The sequence below is a fragment of the Mauremys mutica genome, chromosome 19 (genome assembly GCF_020497125.1).
Source record: "Mauremys mutica isolate MM-2020 ecotype Southern chromosome 19, ASM2049712v1, whole genome shotgun sequence".
In the NCBI taxonomy this organism is placed as follows: Eukaryota; Metazoa; Chordata; order Testudines; family Geoemydidae; genus Mauremys; species Mauremys mutica.
In genome coordinates, this window is record NC_059090.1 from 25,784,740 (window position 1) to 25,806,961 (window position 22,222).

At 48.4% G+C, this 22,222-nt stretch overlaps 1 protein-coding gene across 8 annotated transcripts in view; it reads left to right on the forward strand.

The window, feature by feature from the left end:
* The window catches only part of SMG6 (SMG6 nonsense mediated mRNA decay factor), a 143,250-nt gene that overhangs the window by 17,385 nt on the left and 103,643 nt on the right, over positions 1 to 22,222 (forward strand). For all 8 annotated transcript variants that reach the window (XM_044994260.1, XM_044994256.1, XM_044994257.1 and 5 more), the window contains exon 9: positions 20,922 to 20,983. In XM_044994260.1, coding sequence (XP_044850195.1) covers positions 20,922 to 20,983 — 62 coding nt within the window. The remainder of the gene's footprint in view (positions 1 to 20,921; positions 20,984 to 22,222) is intronic.

Here is a 22,222-nt window from a genome sequence, read left to right on the forward strand (position 1 = left end):
GTAGCATGTGTGTTGTTTATTGTGCTGGAAGCCAGATACTTTCCTTTCCTCTTGCAAGGGAAAGACTAAACCAAAGGCATCTCTCACAGGTCCCATCTCTGTCCCTAGCAAGGGTGAGTCTGAACGAACTCTATTACTCAGATATGGCCCATGAATTTGTAAGCTGAACAAGCCAGTTGTTAGGAGGACACCTGCTTGGAGCTTTGTCGTTCTCTAGGAATGCAAACATTTTTTGGTATATCTTGCATGCAGGAGACCTTGCATAAGAGCTCTGAGCAGCCTCTCCGGAGACAGCTGCAAGGGGATACCTGACTAGGGGTGGGAGACATGCTCTTCACACAGGGCAGGACCAAGAGCTCCACAAAGATCGTTTCGTTGTTAGAACTGGTTTGTTGTCTTCAGCTGCACTAAGCATACTGTAGCCTCGTTCTGCATATGGCGTTGCTATGCCCCTTCTGAAATGCAGCTTGCTGGCAAGTCAGCACAGACTGGGGGCCTGCTTTTCATCTTAGACTTGGATTGATGCATGTGCTTGAAACACAAGGCCTGGGAATGGCTTTTCCCACTGGCCTGTGTTCTCTGTTGCTGCCAGAGATACAGAAGTGAAAGTGAGGAGAGCTAAGAAGGCAAGAACATCTTACACCAGGATCAGTGCATGAAGTTCTTCTATATTTGCTCCTTCATTCTTTCCTCTGTTGTCATCCTCATTCGTGTTTTCCCTACGCTCCGGCTCTTTCCGCTAGCATAGTGACTACAGGGGGGTTGAGGAGTGCTCTGGCTTGCCACTATGTGGTGCTGTTTCTCCTCCTAATGAGGTTGTGCCAAGCACAGGAGAGTTAATGCTGACCTAAGAGAACATCAGCCCTTGATCACATGAAGCAGGAGCACAAGTTCACTGGAGGGGCGGGGAGACAACTGCTGTCCTAGGGGAACAGGTGCCAGGATTTTGGATGCTCTTTTATAGACTAATCTAAACTGTTTCGTTGCCTCCTTGGTTGCCTTCTCAACCAGCTTTAACACTAGGCAAGGTTGGCGCTGAGCAGTGCTCTCTCCTCTGTGCTGGCTCTGGTGTGCTGGGACCATGCGTACGTGAGGCACCTACTTCACCACATGCTCCCAATCTGTGGGGAAGCGGTATTTCATTTCTGGAGAAGAGCAGGCGAGGGAGAGGGCAAGTCCCCTCACTCCAGGATTGAGGGTAATACTGCAAAATAGCTGTTATATTATTTATGGCTCTCGGAATTGGGGAAGAGATTCCGATTCCTGAGCCTTTCTCATCTAGATGCTACTTCAAATCCAGGCAAGGCAATGGTGACTGAAAATGGTTATCCTGAGTCTGTTCCCTGCATCATAAAGCCCCCACCGTTGGCCCCTGGTTGGCGTGCTCAGCAGAGAGGCCACATACTGAGTGTTCGTTCTCTGGACAGGAAACGCATGCTAGCCCTGATGTGTGTTCTGTATGTTACTGAGCAGGGGACTCGGCTCAGCTTCCCACTCCCTCCGTGCGCGCCTTGAACCAGTCACTTCCCTCTCTGTGCCTTCCTTTCCCATTCTGTAGGATGGGGCTAACGACACCAGCCTCGGGGGGCTGGCCATCGGGTTAGTAAAGCCCTTTGGCTGAGACCGTGAGATGAAAAAGGCTGGAGAAGGACAAATTACTAGGCTGATTATCATTATCACCAAGAAGACTGAAGTGCAGTCCTGTCATTTGCCTGTAGCGCTGTAAAAACGGCTAGTTAGAGGTTTGGTGTCACTGTTTAGCACATCACCTCTTCCAGGGGGCAGCATAGCTCAGCAAATGCAACCCTCTTCCTGGAGGTATCCTGGCTCTGGCCCCTTTCTCTGTTGGCCTGGAGCCTGCATGCTGAGGGCATCCTGTTGCCTTGGGCTATACCACAGCGGGCTAACGCCGTTGCTGGGGTTTCGTTTGACGGGCTTTTCTTGTGCATGCAGCCTTTTGGGGCTTAGCTCTCCTTGTCTGTCTCTCCAGCTGCGCTGAAGTCTCTTGGAAATGTGTAGCACTGACACCCTAGCCTGGGCTGGGCTGGTGCACTGGCCTCCTGCTGGTTGGATTGCCATGTGCGTGTTCCTACTCAGGGAAGCAAGAAAGTGGCTGAGCCAATGAGCAGCTCCATTGATTTTTAGTTGTTTTACAGCTGAGTAGTGCAAAGGCAGTCCAAGAGCTGGGTCCCTGCTTCCTGGCTGCCACTGGCTGCACTTGCCTTGTGTGTATATCTAGGTTTGAAGTGGGGTACTTAGTGGGTGCAGCTTGGTGAGCACACTGTGAGCCAGTGGAGCAAACCGTCCAAGTTCTCTCAATTCCTTGAGAAAGTGTTAATGTTACTCAGAGTCAGAGATTTTAATCACCCCTGTCAGGAAGTGCAGAGTTAAGGTTCCCACAGTGGCCTTGCCTTTTGGTTATGCATCGCAGTAGACTGTTCCTCACGTCATCATGCAACATGCTCCATAGGTGCAGCTAAGCGGAGCAGAGAGGCATTGTAATAATTAACAATACCTTGTCCTTCTCCTTGGAGGTCTGAGTGCTTTACAGCCAGTAATGAATTAAGCCTTCTGTGCCCTTTCTGAGGTAGGACAGTATCGTACAGCTATGGCCACACAGAGAGCCTGTGGCAAAGCTAAGACCAGAATCCAGGTCTCCTGATTCCCTGTCCTGTGCTCTAGCCACAAGACTTTTCTGTCCCAGGCACAATACTAGTTATTTCTTGACTAATGTGTCCCATGCCAGCATTGTGGGCCCGTGTAGTGATAGGCCCTTTTGCAGTAGCACATCAATGCAATGGGGCAAAGGTGCAGTTACAGTGGGACCAGTAGAGCTGCAGTTCAAAGCTCATTGCAGGCAGCTCTTCGCACAAGCCTTCCTCCTCAGCAGCAGCAACTGAAAGAACAAATCAGCCTCATTTCTGCAAACAAGCAATAGGATGCCACCAGCAGCTGCATAAAGGAATGAGGAGAGCAGATGCCTTCTTACAGACTAAATGTAGTGGGGTTCTTACCTTCCTATTCAGTGCCAAGATACTAAGGTAATGGGCACACTGGAAATACCTATGGAAGAGCTTCATTTTTGGTGATTAATGTCTCACCCTTAACACTGCATTCGCAGAGCTCGTTGTGCATCATGTCCTTGATTTTTCTGTTAATTCTCTAAATGACTGTGGTGGGTGTGAGTGCTGGTGGTGAGAGTGGGAAGGGTGTGTGACAGAGCTGGGTGAGGTGGCGAGGGTAGCTGACAGAGCATGAACTGCACTGAGCGTCAGATCTGTAAGCAATACTTCTCTGTGCAGTGCCCTCACAGTCACCTACAATTGACAGGAGATGGGCTCTGGGCCCTTCTAGCCTCCCGACCTTTCCCCAAGTACCCTTGTTCTGTGCTTGGTTGGAAAATCTACTTGTTGTTAGGTGATCAGGGAAATGCTGGTCTGAAGCTGGAAGTGGTGCTTTATGAAAATGCAATGTCACCTCTTTGTCCTTGCAAGGCAGTTGAGATCAGATGGGTTGTGTCCCTGCACACGGTCTGGGTTCTTCTGGCTCATGAAGCTTGCTAGACCGTGCTTGTCTCTCTGTGGCTCTCTTCATGGCTGGGTACAAGTTGTTTCTGTTTGCGTCAGGACATCTTTGACCATTTTCATCTTCCCTCATTCACCAGCTCATCCTTTCTGAATTATTCTCTTCTACCCACTGCTTGTCTAATCATCCCATCACCATGGTGTCTAGACACCAGATGCATCCCTGCAACCATAATAGTAATCAAAGGTGGGAGGAGGCACTTCCTGTGACTCTGGCTGTCTGGCTGTCCAGGAGCACTGATGAGTCCTGTAGGTTGCCTGGGCTGCATGCTGCTTTCATCGTAGGGCAGATGCCCTCAGCAAAGAGCAAGGTCACTTTCCCAGTCAGCTCCTCTGTGTTTCACATCCGTTTTCCCTGGGTTCTATTTGCTGTTTCTTCTCCATGTGCTTGTTCCTCTTGGGTGCTGGGTCACTTGGGTGACTGTGCTGACTGGGGCGGCAGGGGAATGGCTGGTTTCCTCATCTTTTTAATTTCAGCCTAAAGTCTGTTCCGAGTCTGGGCTTCTGTGGCTGGTGATGAGATTTCATAGAGAAGTAGAATAAAATCTCCTCTCAGCCTAGCTGAATCGCTCTGCAGTACTCCTCTGTCCCAGATCTCTCCGCTTCACTGAGTGTGACTCAGCTGCTCTCACCTGTGTATCAATCCCACCCATCCAGTCCCCACACACACCGGGATTGCCCTGCTCTCTCTGGGAGCACTGTGTGTTTCTGAGGTGCTTGGCACTATACTAGCAAAGAATACAGCTTTGCATTTACAGCTGTACCACAGAGACGTACTCCTTTGCCTAGTGAAGTCGTTGTGTGTGAAGGGAGCTGTTGTTACATCTGCAGCATTTCCTGTAGCTCTTTTCCTCTACATATAATTAGAAATAAGCGACAGACAAAAGTTGAAATGGCGTGTACCTGCCCCTTCGCAGAGGCACCGGGGAGAGAGCTTCAGTAGGAAAACGCATCTTTTCTGACAGTTCGTCAGACTAACGGGAACTTGTCTCCTCACTCATAGTGCTCATGGTAGTGTGACTCTGTACCACCTGCTGTTCCCAGAGGCTAAAGAACAATTAAAGGGGAGGCCTGAGGTTCCCAGGCCGCTAAAGATGCGGGGAAAGTAAAGCTAGGCTGAGCCTTGGGGTGGCAGGAGGCGGGCAGCCCAGACAGCCGTGTTCAGAATGGAGCTAGCTGGGTGGCCCAGGGTTTTGGGGTCAGCACAAAGACAGGAGTTAAAGGAGGGGGCTATATTGCGACTGCAGACGTAGTAGAGGCTGACACTCTCAGGCGCAGAATGACCGTGACTGAGAATTTAGGGCGCCATAAGCACAATCTTCCCAGCTTTCTGGTGCTGCTTCCATAGGACTTTGAAGAGACTCTGGGCCACTGAGAGAGCCTTGGCATCTAGCTTAGGCTTCAAGCTATTGTAATGTTCCTGTTACGTGCAGGGCTGTGATGAGAGTCAGCCTGGTCTGGTTTTACAGGAGCCTGCCTGGGGAAGAATAATACCTGCTGGCAGAAGTGCAAGGCTCCCGGGGTCGGGTGGGGAGCCTAGACAAAGAGTGACCCTTTTGTTTGGGGAGCTGAGATCTGGAGAGTCACCTGAGGCAGACATGGCTTCTATTTCCAGTTTAAATGGTGCAGTCGGGACTTGAGGCACAAACCCTTTGATGCAGCAGGCTCTGCGTTCTCCCCCTACTGTTCTCGTGGAGCACAGCTCTGTGAAAGGTTAGAGGTCACCCAGTATGTATGTGTTGGGAAACCGACAGGGCTGCACTCACCACTTGAGTGAATGCCCCAGAAACGGTTAGCTCAGGACTGATGCCTTTTAATCCTTATAGGGTGTGCACCTGCAGCCGTGTGCTCCATCTCTACCCAAAATCACTGAGTGGTGGGCAGGTCACCAGTTAATCCAGCCAAGCCCCAGGCACTTATCTGATAGCCTGACAGCCTCGGACCCTCGTGTTCATGCTGTACCCTGCGGTGCTCCAGAGAGGTGGAATGTTTGTCCTCCAGTAGCGGGGGCTTCCGGTTCGTTGACAGTGCATGAGCCAGTGCTGGGTCATACTCCCCGCAGCTCAGCCCCAGGGCCAGCTGAGTGCAGGGCCTTGTAGCAGGCACTAAGACGGGAGCCTCTGGTGGTTCAGGAAATCTGTCTCCTTTGCACGTTGGCTATGAATATTTCTAGCCAGGGTGACTCCTGGCTGTGCTGGTTGTCCAAGTATTGCTAGATGGATAATGAGCTCCCTAATGTCGGACTTGGGAGCCCTGCTGTCGCCCGTGCATTGTGTTCTGCTTTGGCAGGAAAATAAAAGTAATTGCTCCCTGTCCTCCTTACTGCATTACCTTGAATTGTATCAACTGCTTTGTTGCATTATGCTCCAGAAGTGCTGCTCCCATGAGGAAGGGAAGAGAAGAGATTTCTGGGGAGAGGACCCTGGGTGCTAGCAGGCGGCCAAAGGCCAGCTTCCCAAAGCTTTTCCAATCCCCTCCCCGCTATGCCCTGGCAAGCTCCTTGAATTCTCTTCCCTGCCCTCACTAGAGACCTGCTTCCTGATTTCTCTCCTCTCCCACCCCAAGCAGAGTCCTGTCTCCACCCCCACAGGCTTGCAGGAAGCTGTTGGGTTTTGGTTACTCACTTGTGGAGGTCAGGTCAAGGTCTGGGGTTTTTTCCTTTGTGTTTAGGAAACGGTTTACAAACTGTGTCAAGAGCTGGGGAGCAGGCCTAGTGCAGGTGGCGTGTGAAAGGGGCTTCTCAACCTGTTACTTGCAGGACTTGAGTTAGTTCTCTTCTCTGTCTCCCCACTGTAATTTTTCTCTTGGTTGGCAGTGTGAGCACCTCTGAGTGCATCCCCCAGCCTGCAAACTCTCCGCCTCCTAATGTGACCTCGGTCACCAAACCACCCTGGGCTTTATTTTTACTCGAGCCGTTTTGTTTCGAGCTGTGATCTTGGTTTCTTTCCTCTAACAGAGAGAGGCCTTCTCGGGAGGAAGCAGTGTGCCAGGCTGCAGTTGAGGCTGGTTAAACACTAAAACCACATTCCTAGCCTCTCTGGGCTTGAGACGTGACATAAGCCATGCAGCTAGCACTGGCTTCTGCTCCCTCTAGCCTGCCAGCTACACACCCTCCCAGGCTTGCACGGAACTCCCTTTTTTAGTTATGCTTTTTGTTTGAAAATATTTGTAGAGCCCTCCTCTCCTGTCTCAGTGGCACTAGAGATCCCCAAGAATCAACGCCGTTTCCCCAGCTCTTCCATGGGTCTTCCCCAATGGGCTGCTGAGACCTGTCCCAGCTCACCAGGTCTGATTACCAATAGATCCTGTGCGTGCATGTCAAGTGGAACCCACATGTTGCTTTCCAACCCACTTGACCTTTTGTCATTACCCAGAAAGTATGGGCTTAGTTACCAGTAAGAATTTCCAGAAGTTGGTATCAATTTTTCAGACCATGTTGGTGGATTTTTTTTTTCAAATGTGAGGACCAAGTTAGGGACTAACACAGCTTGATGGGGAGAGATTGTGTGACTTGCTTTCCTTCCAGCTATGGGCATCTGATGCTAGTGGATATCTGGAACATTACGGTGCCTCGGAAGGGTGCTTACATCCCCCGTGCTGAGAAAGGCTTGGATGAGTAGAGAAAGTTCTAACAAGAGCTTCCTAGACTTTACAAGCAAATGCCATCTTCCTGAAAGCCCCTTTCCCTGTGACTCACTCTGTCTTCATTTCGTTCCCATCATTGCTGAGTAGCCAGGGATTTGTGTGTGGCCAAAGCCCCCTCCTCGTTCCAACCAGCCACCTCCTGCTGCTACACGAGTCCATCCTTCCGGAGTGAATGTGCTGGTCTGGGCTCTGGAGTGGGGCATTGCTGAGGATGGAAGGAGGGAGTTTGCGGTTTAGGCCTCGCAATGGTAGTAATTGGTAGTGCTGGGAAAGGGTCTAAGTGGAGTGTCAGGAGAGTGTTTGGTAGATTTCCCAGAATGAGGCAGGTGCTTGTAGGCTCAACAATCCTCCTTATGGTTTTTGTCGTTGGTCTAAGAGCTTGTCTACATGTGCTTGCAAAGCACTCGAGAGGAGTGTGATTTGTAAAGCAGACTAATGTATTGCGCTCTAACTGCCCCACGTAGATCCTGCTGGCATGCTCTAATAGGTATCCAGTTTGTGTTACCATAGTCCTGTCTCAGACCTTTTCAGCAGATACAACAGACTGAAACCTGGTTTTCCAGAGACTTCGTCCTGACAGCTTGTTTGAATCTCAGATGACACATATTCCCGTGCATGCTCCTGGGTTTCCCAGGGGCATCAGCCTTTGAATTGAATCCCCTCCACAGCACACCACTAATGTGCTGCTTCCTGGACAGGTTCTCCTCCGAGGAAGAGGTGAGCCTCTCAGCTTGACCTCTCCTGACCTCATCAGAATTATCTGTCACAATGTTGTTATTTTCTGGAGAGGTTCTTATCCTATTGCAGGAATGAGAGAGAGTCCTGTCTCCTGGGCTTCTCTCCCCTTCCTTTGTGACACATAACAAGTGGGGTATAACCTAGGAGGGAGGACACTGGCAGCCACCCCTTGGAGATGGCTCATCGGCCCTTTCACTTGATTGGCTTTCCTTGGAAAGATCCTAGAGTCATAGACTCGTAGGACTGGAGGGGACCTCGAGAGGGGTTCTAGTCCAGTCCCCTGCACTCAAGGCAGGACTAAGTATTAATCATCTTTGTTTTCTCCCGGTTAGAAATGGGGTCACCAGTTGAACAGCACCACTTAGCAGTGGTTCATCGTTCTAAGAAGTGCAGGTGCAGCACAGAGCTCACAAACAAGCAGGTCAGTCTATTGAGCTTATTGTAAAGAAGGCTAAATGGTGACTTGGTCACAGTCTGTGAGCATGACACAGGGAGAAGATGTCTGACTATAAAGGACTTTTTAATCTAGCAAAGGCATAACAAGATCCAACTGCTTGAAGCTAGAAAAATTCAAGCTGGAGATAAGGTGCACATTGTTAACAGTGACTGTAATTAACCATTGGAACAGCTCAGCAGGGGTTGTGGTGGATTCTCCATCACTTGGATGTCTCTTTCTGAAAGCTCTGCTCTAGCTCTACCACAAAGTTATGGGCCGGATGCGGGAACCTGGGTGAGGTTCTTTGGCCTGGGTTATTCGGAAGTTCAGATGAGATGAATGGAATTATCCCTTCTGATTTTAAAATCTATTAAATGTATCCCTCACATGCCTCTCAGAATTAATGTTCTATCAATGATCATTTGTTTATCTGTGGAGTCGCTAAGTTACAGGAGGGGGGAAGCCTCCTCACTGCTAGTGAAAACCAGTTGGTTTAAGTAGCGTTTGCTTGGTAGTGAGCTATGAAATCTCTTGTGCTGTACCCTGCCTTCCACTACAACACTGAGCCCACAGACTCTCCCTCACCCCGTAGCACAAAGAATGGGTCTGCCTGGGTCACTTGTCTTGCTGACACCAGTGCCCTCTATTCCATCCTGTACTGCACAGCCACATGCAGCATGAAGAGCAGAACGTGTCCCAAACAACCTGCAGCACCAGCGCCAACTTGTAGAGAACTCTGCCTTGAACAGTCACCTGACATCTTGTCTGAGGAGTATCTTTGGCATGTTTTAGAGTGGCCAGTGCTGGGAAGGAGAAAATTGGGTGCTGTAATGCAGTTTTCGTTGATAAATATTGTACAGTGTCTGTATTGGTCAGGTACATTTGGTTGTTCAGAATTGGCAAGAGCCAGTGGAGCCTCCACTGACTGGTGTCATTTTACTAAAATGCTCTGTGTACTAAAATGCTCTTGCAATGGGACCTGGTGGTGCCCTGAGAAGGGGATTGGCAGGCTTGTCTGTTTCACTGGAGCTTCTCTAAGGGTTTCTGTTTCCTCCGCTGAGATGCCGACTTGTAATTTCTTGCAACGCTCAAACCTGCCATAGAATCATAGCCAGTATCCCTCAGCCTCCTGCAGCGACAGAGCAGTGTGGGGTCGGTGAGCATGTCAACATTCCCTTTGCCATAGAGGGTACAGGTGTGTGTCACAAGTCTATGGTACTTCAGGGCTCTGGACCTCTTTACAGTGGTACCACAAGCATCAGCAAACTGGATTTTATTTTTCTGTATAATTTCTTAATCCCAAATAATCAAAGTTCTTTACAAACTGTGTGCGCACATACATTTTTCACACAGGAATCACTTGTACCAGTACTGAAATGCAGCCAGTTCTGGGGTGGGACATGGAAGCTGCTAACAGCAAACAGTAGTGACTTAGGACAGGAGACGAAGGAGAGTTCTGTATCTATTTGATACTGTAGGAGAATTTAGTCAGAATATAATTACGCAGATGTTGGAATTTGGCCACGATGCTATGGTTAATGCATATATTCTTGCAAAAGTTGCCACGTCATCTTAAAGACTCCTTGGTTTTATATCTCCGTGAAAGATAGCTCCTCTAACGACACAGCACCCTCCAGTACCTTGCAAGGGTTGCTGTAGGAAAAGGGAAAAGCACCTCCTACTATGTGACCAGCACCACACCCTGCAGCTCCCTGGGTTATTCCAGGGTTACTGTTCTGAAGATACAAAGGGCTGTATAAATGTCTGATTTTCATTGGCAATTTCCCATTCAAACACTGTCCAGGTCTGGCCCTGCTTAGTTTGGAGTGTGATGAGATCTCAGATTGGGTGCTGGGAGGTGCTGCAGATTCGGTGTTGCTATTGTAATGGATGGACATGCCAGCTCTAGCAAAGGGGCTGAAATGCTAAAGAAACCACCCCTGGAAGAGAGACTCTTATCGAGCACGATGGAAGGTCTGGCAGTGTGTCCCCTGAGCAGGCAGAGTCACATTGTCCCAGCTGGTGCCTGGCTGAAGGAACGCTGAACCTTACTGCACAAATTCATGAGCAAGGAAGCTGTGCCTCAGAAAGGACTGATGCCACTAGTGGCTGGTTACCAGTAAACCCACCAGTCACCAAGTGTATGGGACAGATGTGGTAGATGGTTTGGAGCTGAGCTGTGTAGTTTAGGGGTCTGCAGCCCAAGCCCCTCCCCACTGAGGACACCCTAGACCTAGGAGAGCTGCCTGCTGTGCTCACAGCCTCCCAGTGGAGGTGATGTGGTCTCTTCATGCAGTCTTGCATCTGGTGTCTCTTGATTAATGGACGTGTCTTTGCAGCCTATTTTGATTCTGACACTGCTTTCGGCTCCACAGAAGCTTTGCTGCTGTTGAGGAAAGTTTGCTGTACTTGATAAAGAACAGATACAGAAATTTAGTTCCAGACCTGAAGGAACAATTTTTAACTTGAAACAGCTTTTCCTTGGGAGTTGATGCACCAGAATCCTTCCCTTATTTGGTGCCTTGTTCACAGCTGGGCCTGACGCTCAGGTGCCAGAGCTCTGCACTCATTCTGGCTCCTTGCAGCAAGCCTGATGGATCTTTGCTCATGCAGAGAGCAGGATCCTCTGGTTCCCACATCAGTTCTTGCCACTCCCTTTCTTGTGCATCTTGATGGTGTTTCCTGTGTTGTGGCGCTGGGTGAGAGACATGTTTTGAGACGTTTCTTGAGCAGCGCAAAGTCCCTTGAAATTGGTTCTTTTTCTCCCCTCTTCTGACTCGAGACTGTGTTGAACCTTCACTTTAACTGTCTTACCAGATCTAATTGAGACAAGGTGGGTGAGGTAATGTCTTTATTGGACCAACTTCTGTTGGTGAAAGAGACAAGCTTGTGAGCGCCACATGCCTGACCTGCAGAAGAGCTCTGTGGAGCTTGAAAGTTTGTCTTGTTCACCAACAGACGTTGGTTCAATTAACAAATATTCCCTCACCCCCCTTGTCTCTACCAGCACTAGGCTGTCTGGCAGAGGTTCTGAGCGTCACCTGAGCATTCTGATTGTGCCATCTCTGTGATTTAAGCCAGCTTGTCTAGTATGTCTTTTATCTGCTCCTGGTTTCCTTAGCCCCTCTTCCAGCTGTTAATCAGTGCCGATTCCTTCCATGCTACAAGTCCCGATGCTTGGTGATGCAGTGTCTGAATGCTGCCTGGGCAGAAGTAGGCAGCTTTGTCTGGTGGTGTTGCCTCTTCCTGGCAGGGTTTTGTCTGTCTTCACATACTGACTCAAGACAGCTGAAAGAGCTGTTTTCAGCTTCAGGTACTAGCTGTGGGTGAGGTCCCCCCTCTTCTGCCTGACTAGGTGGTTTGGTTTTATAACTGGTACCTTAACTATATGCTCATAATTTCTTTGGACACCAGTGGTTCTGGGATGCCCACTACTGAATTGTCAACCCCCTGCTCCATGGTAGCATTCCCTGAAATGCTTCTAATTCCAGCCATGCCAGCCAGCCAGGCAGAACTGCAGGGTCTCAATGCGTGGCTGAAACAATTGTGTTTGGAGGAGGAATTTGGATTATTAGAAAAGGGGAAAGGAGGAGTCTATGCAGGAAGGATGGGCTCCACCTAAACCAAAATGGAACCAGATTGCTGGCATGTAAGATTAAAAAGTTCATAGTGTTTTTAAACTAAGGCCTGGGCTGACAGGTATGGAGGAGCACACGGTTTGGACAGATGCAGCCCTTAGGGGAGTATTGATTAAATGGGATATTTTGCATCCTAGTGAAGAGGAAAGGATAGAAGTTGATGAAGTACAGGTAGGAACTGAAGAGAAACTGTCAAATGAGAGAGAGTCCCGTTCAGTTACATCACATGGAAGGCAGACAACTAAATAGTCACACGTTAGAAGGGCTTGTACACAATTGCAAGAAGCTTAAATTCCAAGATGGGAGAACTTGAGTGCCTAGTATTAAATGAGGACATTGTTATAACGAGCATTACTTGGTGGAATGATGATAATCAGTAGGACATGATAATCCCAGGGTACAAAACGTATAGGAATGACAGAGTAGGTCACACTGAGGGATTCGGGGGGAATGGCATTACATGTGAAATAAAGCATAGTGTGAAATACAGTCGAACCTCAGAGTTACGAACTGACCAATCAACCACACACCTCATTTGGAACCAGAAGTACGCAATCAGGCAGCAGCAGAGACCAAAAAAAATCAAATACAGTACAGTGCTGTGTTAAATGTAAACTACTAAAAAAACCCGGAAAGTTTTTAAAAAAAGATTAGTCAAGGGAAGGAAACTGTTTCTGTGCTTGTTTAATTTAAATTAAGATGGTTAAAAGCATTTTTCTTCTGCATAGTAAAGTTTCAAAGCTGTATTAAGTCAATGTTCAATTGTAAACTTTTGAAAGAACAACCATAACATTTAGTTCAGAATTGCGGACAATCACCATTCCAGAGGTGTTCATAACTCTGAGGTTTTACTGCATAGCAAAAATCTAAAATGGGTAGGCAACCTATGGCATGTGTGCTGAAAGCGGCACGCGAGCTGATTTTCAGTGGCACTCACACTGCCTGGATCCTGGTCACCGGTCCGGGGGGCTCTGCATTTTAATTTAACTTTAAATGAAGCTTCTTAAACATTTTAAAAACTTTATTTACTTTACATACAACAATAGTTTAGTTATATATTATAGACTTATAGAAAGAGACCTTCTAAAAATGTTCAAATGTATGACTGGCATGCAAAACCTTAAATTAGAGTGAATAACTGAAGACTTGGCACAGCACTTCTGAAAGGTTACCAACCCCTGATCTGAAATGTAAACAGGATCATAGAATCTCAATGGATAGCAATTCCATGCTTGAATAATAGAGTATAGCTGTAGGAATATACTACTGACCACCTGCCCAGGATAGTGATAGTGATTGTGAAATGCTCATGGAGGTTAGAGAAGCTACAAAAAAACAGAAAACCCAGTAATAATAGGGAATTTCAATTCTCCCCATATTGACTGGGAACATGTCATCTCAGGATAGGATGCAGAGGTAAAATTTCTAGGCACCATAAATGACAGCTTCTTGGAGCAGCTAGCCCTGGAACCCACAAGAGGAGAGGCAATTCTTGAGTTAGTCCTAAGTGGGGCACAGGATCTGGTCCAAGAGGTGACTATAGCTGAACCACTCACCAATAGCGACCATAAAGTAATTAAATTTAACATCCTTGTAGGGGGAAAATACTAAAGAAACTCACCACAGTAGCATTTAACTTCAGAGAGGGGAGCTACACAAACATAAGGAGGCTAGTTAAATGGAAATTAAAAGGAACAGTCACAAGAGTGAAATAAATGCATGCAAGCTGCATGGCAACTCTTTACAGGTACCATAATAGAGGCTCAAACTATACGTATGCCCCAAATTAAAAAAAAGGTCAGGAATAGGTCATTAAAAAGTACCACCGTGGCTAAACAACAGAGTAAAAGAGGCGGCTAGAAACAAAAAGTAATCTTTTAAAAATTGGAAGTCAGACACTACTGAGGAAAATAGAAAGGAACATAAACTCTGGCAAGGCAAGTGTAAAAGTATAATTAGACAGGCTAAAAAATAAATTGAAGAGCAACTAGCAAAAGACACACAAACTAATAACAAATATTTTTTAAGTACATCAGAAGCAGGAGGCCTGCCACACAATCAGTGGGGCCATTGGACTATCAAGATGCTAAAGGAGCACTCAAGGAAGACAAGGCCATTGCATAGAAACTAAATGAATTCTTTGCATTGGTCCTCAGTGTAGAGCAGTGGTCTCCAAACTTTTTTGATTGTGCACCCCTATCAGTAAAAAAAAATTTGAGCACGCACCCCCTGCTGTGCCGAAGCACCCCCCCCCAAAAAAAAAGCCGCTCAGACTCCCGCCCAAACTGCTGAAGCAAAAAAAAAGAAAAAGAAAAAAAAGAAACCCAACAACAACAACAACAAAATGCTCCTCCTGCCGCACACCCCCAAGGATCCTCTTGCACACACCCTGGGGTGCACGCACCCCACTTTGGACATCACTGCTGTCGAGGATGTGAGGGAGATTCCCACACCTGAGCCATTCTTTTTAGGTGACAAATCTGAGGAACTGTCCAAGATTGAGGCGTCAGTAGAGGAGGTTTTGGAACAAATTGATCAAACAAACAGTTAGATGTCCCAGGACCATATGGTATCATCCAAGAGTTCTGAAGGGACTCAGATATGAAATTGCAGAATTTCTAACTGTGGTATGTAATATATCGCGTAAATCAGCCTCTGCACCAGCTGACTGGAAGATAACTAATGTAACGCTGATTTCTTTAAAAGGCTCCAGAGGTGATCCTGGCAATTATAGGCCAGTTAGCCTAAGCTCAATACCAGGCAAATTGGTTAAAACTGTAGTAAAGAACAGAATTATCCGGCACATATATGAATACGATTTGTTGGGGGAAGAGTCAGCATGGCTTCTGTAAAGGGAAATCATACCTCACTACTCTATTAGAATTCTTTCAGGGTGTCAACAAACAGTAGACAAGGGTGATCCAGTTGATATAGTGTACTTGGACTTTCAGAAAGTCTTTGACTCACCAAAGGCTTAAGCAAAGTAAACAGTCCTGGGATAAGAGGGTAGGTCCTGTCATGGATCAGTAACTGGTTAAAGATGGGAAACAAAGAGTAGAAATAAACTGTAGTTTTCGCACTGGAGAGAGGTAAATACTAGGATCCCCCAAGGATCTGTATTGGGACCTTTGCTGTTCAACATATTAATAAATGAGCTGGAAAAAAGGGTATAAGCAGTGAGACGGCAAAGATTGCAGACTACAAAATTACTCAAGCTAGTTAAGTCCAAAGCTGACTGCAAAGAGTTACAAAGGGACCTCACAAAACTAGGCAACAAAATGGCAGATGAAATTAATGTTGATAAATGCAAACTAATGCACGTTGGAAAACATTATCCTAACCATACATACCAAATGATGGGGTCTAAATTAGCTGTTACCACTCAAGAAAGAGATCTTGGAGTCACTTTGGATAGTTCTCTGGAAACATCTGCTCAATGTGCAGCGGCAGTCAAAAAAGCTAAGAGAATGTTAGGAACTATTAAGAAAGGCACAGATAATAAGACAGAAAATATCACAATGCCACTATATAAATCCATGGTACGCCCACATCTTGAATACTGTGTGCAGATGTGGTCGCCCCATCTCAAAAAAGATATATTAGAATTGGCAAAGGTACAGAGAAGGGCAACAAAAATGATTAGGGGTGGAACAGTTTCCATATGAGGAGAGATTAAAAAGACTGGGACCGTTCAGCTTGGAAAAGAGACAGCTACGGGGGGATACGATAGAGGTCTATACAATCTTGACTTGGAGAAAGTGAATTAGGAAGTGTTATTTACTCCTCCACGTAACACACGAACTAGAGGTCACCCAATGAAATGAAGTAGCAGCAGGTTTAAAACAAACACACAGAAGTACTTCCTCACACTAGACACAGGCAGTCGGTGGAACTCATTGTCAGGGGATGTTGTGAAGGTCAAAAGTAAAATTGGGTTCAGAAAAGAACTAGGTAAGTTCACGGAGGATGGTTCATCAATGGCTATTAGCCAGGCTGGGCAGGGACACAGCCCATGCTCTGGGTGTCCCTAAACCTCTGACTGCCAGAAACTGAGGCTGGACGATGGGATGGATCATTTGATAAATGTCCGTGTTCTGTTCATTCCCGCTGAAGCATCTAGCACCGAGCACTGTCGGAGACAGGATACTGGGCTAGGTGAACCATTGGTCTGACTCAGTATGACCATTGGTCATTCTTATATTCTTACTCTGAAGGCCATTCCTTACATCTTCCCCAGAGAGTGCTGCAGACCCAGTGCCACTTCCCCATTCCCTGGCTGGGGGCTGCTAGGAACTCCGTTTGGCTGGTACAGTGTACCTGTCCGCTCGCCCGTGGATGGAGCCCGCTGCAGAGTGCAATAATCGGTATGTTCAGGGAACGTGTTCTTCCCTTTGATCTGGAGGTGTATGGCACATGTCCGCATGGCCCTTCTCTCCCCAGAGCACCTTGCGGAAGCCTCTTGTGGCACTCTCTGCCCTTCAGCACTGAAGGCTGGAGGAAGGTTTGAGGAAGTTACAAGGAAGAGAGTCCCTTCCCGGCCCTGCTAACTGACTGGCCCTCTGCCCAGGGCCCTGGGCTGCGTTCATTGCCTCAGGGTAAGAAGCTCATTACCCTGGGTTTGGGGAAGTGTCCCCTCCCCCACAGGAGTGCAGCAGGTGATGTGACTTCCTCTTTCCCCAGCCCCAGAGCCCTGCGCTGCTCAGTGGAAGTCACTGTTCCCTATTGCTGTGAGAAGCAGCTTTTGACTGGATGAGCAGGAGGGCTCCCAGGGACTGACTGGCAGGTGAGTCACAAGGGAAAGAGTCATTCAGAGAGGAGCCCAGTCAAAGCAGCCAGTGGCCTTAGGTTGAACTCTGGAACTTTCATCTCAGTGTCAAGCGATAGCTCATCACATGCTGGGGCTGTGGGGTAAAAGTTGTGTTGAAACAAGTGAGAGAGGTGCTGCCCATGTGTGCAGCTACCGCACAGGGCGCGTAGGCTCCTCTCTGCCCAGGCCTGCCAGATGGCTGGTGCTGCAGATGCTGCTTAGCGTGAAACATGCTCCTTTCCCAGAGGTGTTCTGGCTTCCACTTCCTAGAAACATTCACCATGTCCACATGGCTCCCCCTTAGCACATGGACTCCGCTGCGCCATCCAGCCCTTTGGGAGCGGCCAGCATTGCACTGGACTGCAGCTTGGTGCTCCCTGCTGAAGGGAGTGGAGCTGGAATACTGTTTACCCCCTCCCTTGCCTCTGAAAAGGCTGGTTCATTCTGTGTGGGAAGAATCTGGTACACGCTTCCCCACGGTGTGCATGTGTCATTTTCCACTCATGGTGGGGAGTTTTGCCACTCCCCCACTGCCAGGAAATGGGTGCAGTGGCTGCAGGCTGAGAATTCTTTGGGGCTGTGGGCTGGGAGTGGGGCTGAAGGAAAAGAGTTTCTGTCCTACCTCACCTATATTCCCCACCCCCTTCTCCTCACACACATGCAGCCTGCAAACAAGCTCTGGTAGAGCTGCCGTGAGAACACTGGGCACGTGTGGGCTCGTGCAGGGGGAAGGGCAGGTTGATGGAGGGAGCTCAGTCACCCTGGTCCTTATCCCCCCCTCAAGGATCCTGGAGGTGGCGAATTCCTCTCCCATGCCTCCAGCAGTCAAAGAAAGCATGCAGGACGGAGTCCCAGCCACCCACGTGCTCTGGGTTCATCCACCTGCTGGGCAGTGAGACTCACTCCAGTGATGGGCTTTCCTTAACCAGGGCACATGGTAGGGGCCGGGAGGCTCAACCCAGGAAGCTGGGGTACCTGCCAGTGGTAACACTCCTACAAGCTTTCTCCTGCCCATCAAATTATCTTGGCATAAATGCTCTTTTCTGGTCTTGGCACCCCAGAGCGATTTTGCTTCCCCTCAGAGAGGCAATGGAGAGGCTGCCTGTGCTTATGTCATATTTAAACTGGGCAGGTACAATGGATTAGGGCCCTCACTGAACACTGCTTCCTGCTCTGGCCTGCCAGTCGCTCTTTAACCGGCTGCCCTAGTGTTCCTCGTGTCACTCCCGGGTTTCATCGGCAGAGTTCATAAAAGGGTGGCAAGTGAAGTCAAGTTTTAATGCAAGTGGTGCTTCGGGGCCACAGCAAAATAGCTAGTGAATGAGTGAGAGCCCCTGGCTGCAGGGGCCAGTTTAATTGGTCTAGGTATTTTTACGAGCCGATTTTATGTTTAAGCTCACACATGGCCCAGGAGCAACGCTGCAGCAGGGCATTGCTCTCCTGCATGGGTCCTGGGGGAATTCAGGTCAAGCCTAATTATACCTAATTGAGCAGCCCCACTGCACAGGGCTTGCAAAATAATGGGTGTAGGTTGGAAAATAAAGCAAACAAGAAGAGAGGTAATTAGTGTCGGAGCTGGGGCCATCATGCCCCAGTAAATACCCAGCAAGGTGTGACCCTCCTGAGCAGCCCTCTCATTCCACATTTGTACAGGTTCTTCAGCACTGCCAGGACACTCGGAGAAATTCAGTTCCCTGCTAGCAGCTGAGTCTTTACAGCCTAGGGGGTAGGGCACTGAACTGGGACTCAGGAGACCTGGGTTTAATTCCTAGCTCTGCCGTTGGCCTGCTGGGCGACCTTGGACAAGTTGCTTCACTCCCTGTGCCTCAGTTTTCCCCATCTGTAAAATAGGGACAATGAGACTGCCCTCCTTTGTACAGCACTTTGAGATTGAAAGGTGGAAAGAGCTATAGAAAAGCTAAGTATCAGAGGGGTAGCCGTGTTAGTCTGGATCTGTAAAAGCAGCAAAGAGTCTTGTGGCACCTTATAGACTAACAGACGTTTTGGAGCATGAGCTTTCGTGGGTGAATACGACGAAGTGGGTATTCACCCACGAAAGCTCATGCTCCAAAACGTCTGTTAGTCTATAAGGTGCCACAAGACTCTCTGCTGCTTTTAAAGAAAAGCTAGGGATTTGTTAGAGCTGCCATCTCCTGCCAATGGGTTCAGGTTGTTACTGGTTTCCTCACCAGTGTCTCTTCTCCAGACAGTTCTCGAGGGGGCGGGTAGTTTGGATTGATTTCTTTGTCTCATAATAGTGCTGTGTCCTTCAATAGTCCCTTTCATCCCGGGATCTGAGGACTTTGCAAATGAGCCTCACATCACTGTGAGTAAGAAGGGTAAGACATATAGGGTTCCATTTATCCTGCACTGTAATGCAGCTACTTCTTGGGTGAAGCACAATAACTGTTTAACCATGCACAGCAATGTCCAGAACGGTTTAGGAGGAGTGAAAAAGTTCAATATCCAAATGAACTTGCAGAGAGAATTTAGAGCAGCAGGATGAAATTACCAGTGACACTTCCTGCAGGCACCCAGGCTTGTGAGGCATCTCGCTACCACCTGCCTTGCCTGTGCCTGCTGTGGATGCCTGACTCCACTAGCCACGGGCAACACAAGCACTGCCTCTCAGCTTACGCAGGCTCCTCTGTCTCGGTGCAGGCACGCTCCAACCAAATCCATTGGACACTTTCCGAATTCACAGATCTGCTACTCACAAAAGAATAATACGCGTCACTTTACCAGTTTCACCTCAGAATCACCACTCCGCTTAACACACAGCACGTAGATATGTTTATAGTGAAAACAAGTATAAGTTTCAAGAAGAAGCCCGTAGAATGATGGAAACAAATGGTTACCTATACAAAAATCATAACCTGCATTATGGACCCTAGACTTAGCTAACAGGTTATGTTTCAGCCCTGTAGAGTTTAGCCCAGCCCAGAGTTTTTCTCCCAGTGTTTTACAGCCTGGCTGGCTGTGACCCTCTGTTCATAAGGTCTGGATGCTGACAGCTTATCTCATAGGTGAAGGCTACCAAGTACACCCCTGTATATTCCATCAGTTCATTGTCTGTACTCGTAAACTCATGAGCTGCCTCTGAAACAATTCCACAGTGACATAGCAGTGTAGCTCCCTGTCTAGCAGGTGATGGATGGAAGGAGGAGTGCCCAGGGAAGGCATCTGTCTCTTCTACAGCCCAGACACCTCCCAGAAATACCCTCCTAGGTCTCACAGAATCAGAGGCCTGTAAACATGTTAGTAAAAGCTTTGTTATCCAGCATGTTGGGAGGATAGGGGGTGCTGGCTAGGAGCATCAGGGACATGTCGCCGCCTGCAGGGAGCCGCCCGAGGTGAGCACCGCCCGGCTCTGGATACCTGGCAACCCTATCAGAAATGCCGGTTTCTAGAGCTTTCCAGTTGGTAAAGTGCTGGATAACAAAGCTTTTACTGTTTTATCTTGCTCTAGCCTCTTCTTTGTTTGCCCTGACTCTCTGGTAAAGATCTTTCATGCCTGGACATAGCAAAATTGTCCTTATTTGGGAAGAGAGAAACCAGTGGGGCCCTTATTTCAGATGGGGCTAGCGGATGTGAGGGCTTGATTATTCAGGTAAGTGGTAGCGATGTTTTGAGCAGTGCACCAGAAGCAGCTGTGTAGCAGTTACTGCTTCTGGTGTCACAAGGATTCCCAGCATTGAGCTGAGTCCAGGATAAACAAACACCCAATGCAGTAAAATCACCTGCACCATTGCGGGTGCTTTGTTTCTGGCTAATCGTGCATATTGTCCCGTAGAAGTTGATTGTTGGGATCACTGCAGATGGGCACAGTAGCCAGCAGATGGTGCTGTGTGTCCATTCAGCTTGCTCACACTGGCTTCACGCTCCAGCTGTTTGACACTTGCCCTGTGCCTATGTGCATAGTGTTTGTGAGAGTTTGGGCATGTCCATTTGGTTCCCATCTGCAGTGCCCACCCCCCACATCCAGGCCAGGTTATTCTCTCACCAGGGAATCTGTTAATTCACAGGAAATCGGGGAGAGTTTAATTGTTTTCTCCTCTTTTTTTCCCATGCAGCTGAACAAAAGGTTCATCCTCAGTTTTCTCCATGCCCATGGGAAGCTGTTTACCAGGATTGGGTAAGTGTGCAGGATGTTTATTTTATTTTCCTACATTACAAGTCTTTTTGGAATTTAATATTGTTAGCAACTAGGCTGTGTTTGTAACTGAGGGCACAGGGTGTGAATTCTTTCAGGCCTAGCCTCCTGGTTCTTCTTCTCCTTAGCCACCCTCCAGTCCTGTGCTGGTTATTGTTTGGGCTTTTTCTCTTCTCACCCACCTCGAGGCTGTGTCCTGTCAGACCGTGGGACGGTGTATAGGCCTGGCCCAGCCCTGTGGGCTCTGGAACTCCCAGGAGCTGCTTTTCAGTTCCCAGATCTCCCAGTCATCTCCTCTGTATGAGTTTCCCATATTTATCCACCGCGTTCTTACCCAGCAGAGCGGCTGCTCTCCTGGCTTCTCCAGGTCTCACTGACTGCTCAGGTGTTCTTTTCTTGAGGAATTTGCATTCCTGTGACTGCAGATCTGCTGTTCAGACATGGTGCGACAAGCGCTATCCCTTAGTCACTTCGGCTCCTTTTCCCTGGAGGCTGTTGGTTAAGTGCTACCCTGGCAGTGGGAACTCGTTTATAAAAAGTGCTCTTAGCATGTCTGGCATAATGGGGCATCAAATAATTCGATGGCCCTCCTTGAACTATGGCGAGTCTGCTCAGTCCTGGGCTGAGATCCCAGCCTGGGGGATTCGCATCTGACCCAGGGAGCACGAGTGTCTCTGTGAGTCATCTGAGCTGGGCCTGTTACTATCAGGTGCCTGTGGTGCTAAGTGCTTGTGTCTTTGCTTAGTGTCTGGTGTTGTGGTGGGACCTATTTCTCAATCCAAACACCCTGAGTCGCTCTTCTTGTAATGTACCATTCAGTATGGGAGCTGCCTGGTCAGCAGTGTGTTCCATCTCTTCTCTTGCCTCCCAGGGCTGGTCTACACTAGGGGGTTATCGATACGCAACTTCAGCTGTGTGAATAGCGTAGCTGAAGTCGAAGTATCTTAGATCAATTTACCTCGGGTCCTCATGGCACGGGATCGACGTCCGCGGCTCCCCCTGTCGACTCCGCTACTGCCGCTTGCTCCAGTGGAGTTCCGGAGTCGACGGGAGCGCGTTCGGGGATCGATATATCGCGTCTAGATGAGATGCGCTATATCATTCCCTGAAAAATAGATCGCCACCCACCGATACCGTGGGTAGTCTGGAGGTACCCCCAGTGGCCTAGGGGGTGATATTGTAACCAGGGTTCCCACGGCTCCTGCACTCTCTGATGAGGCG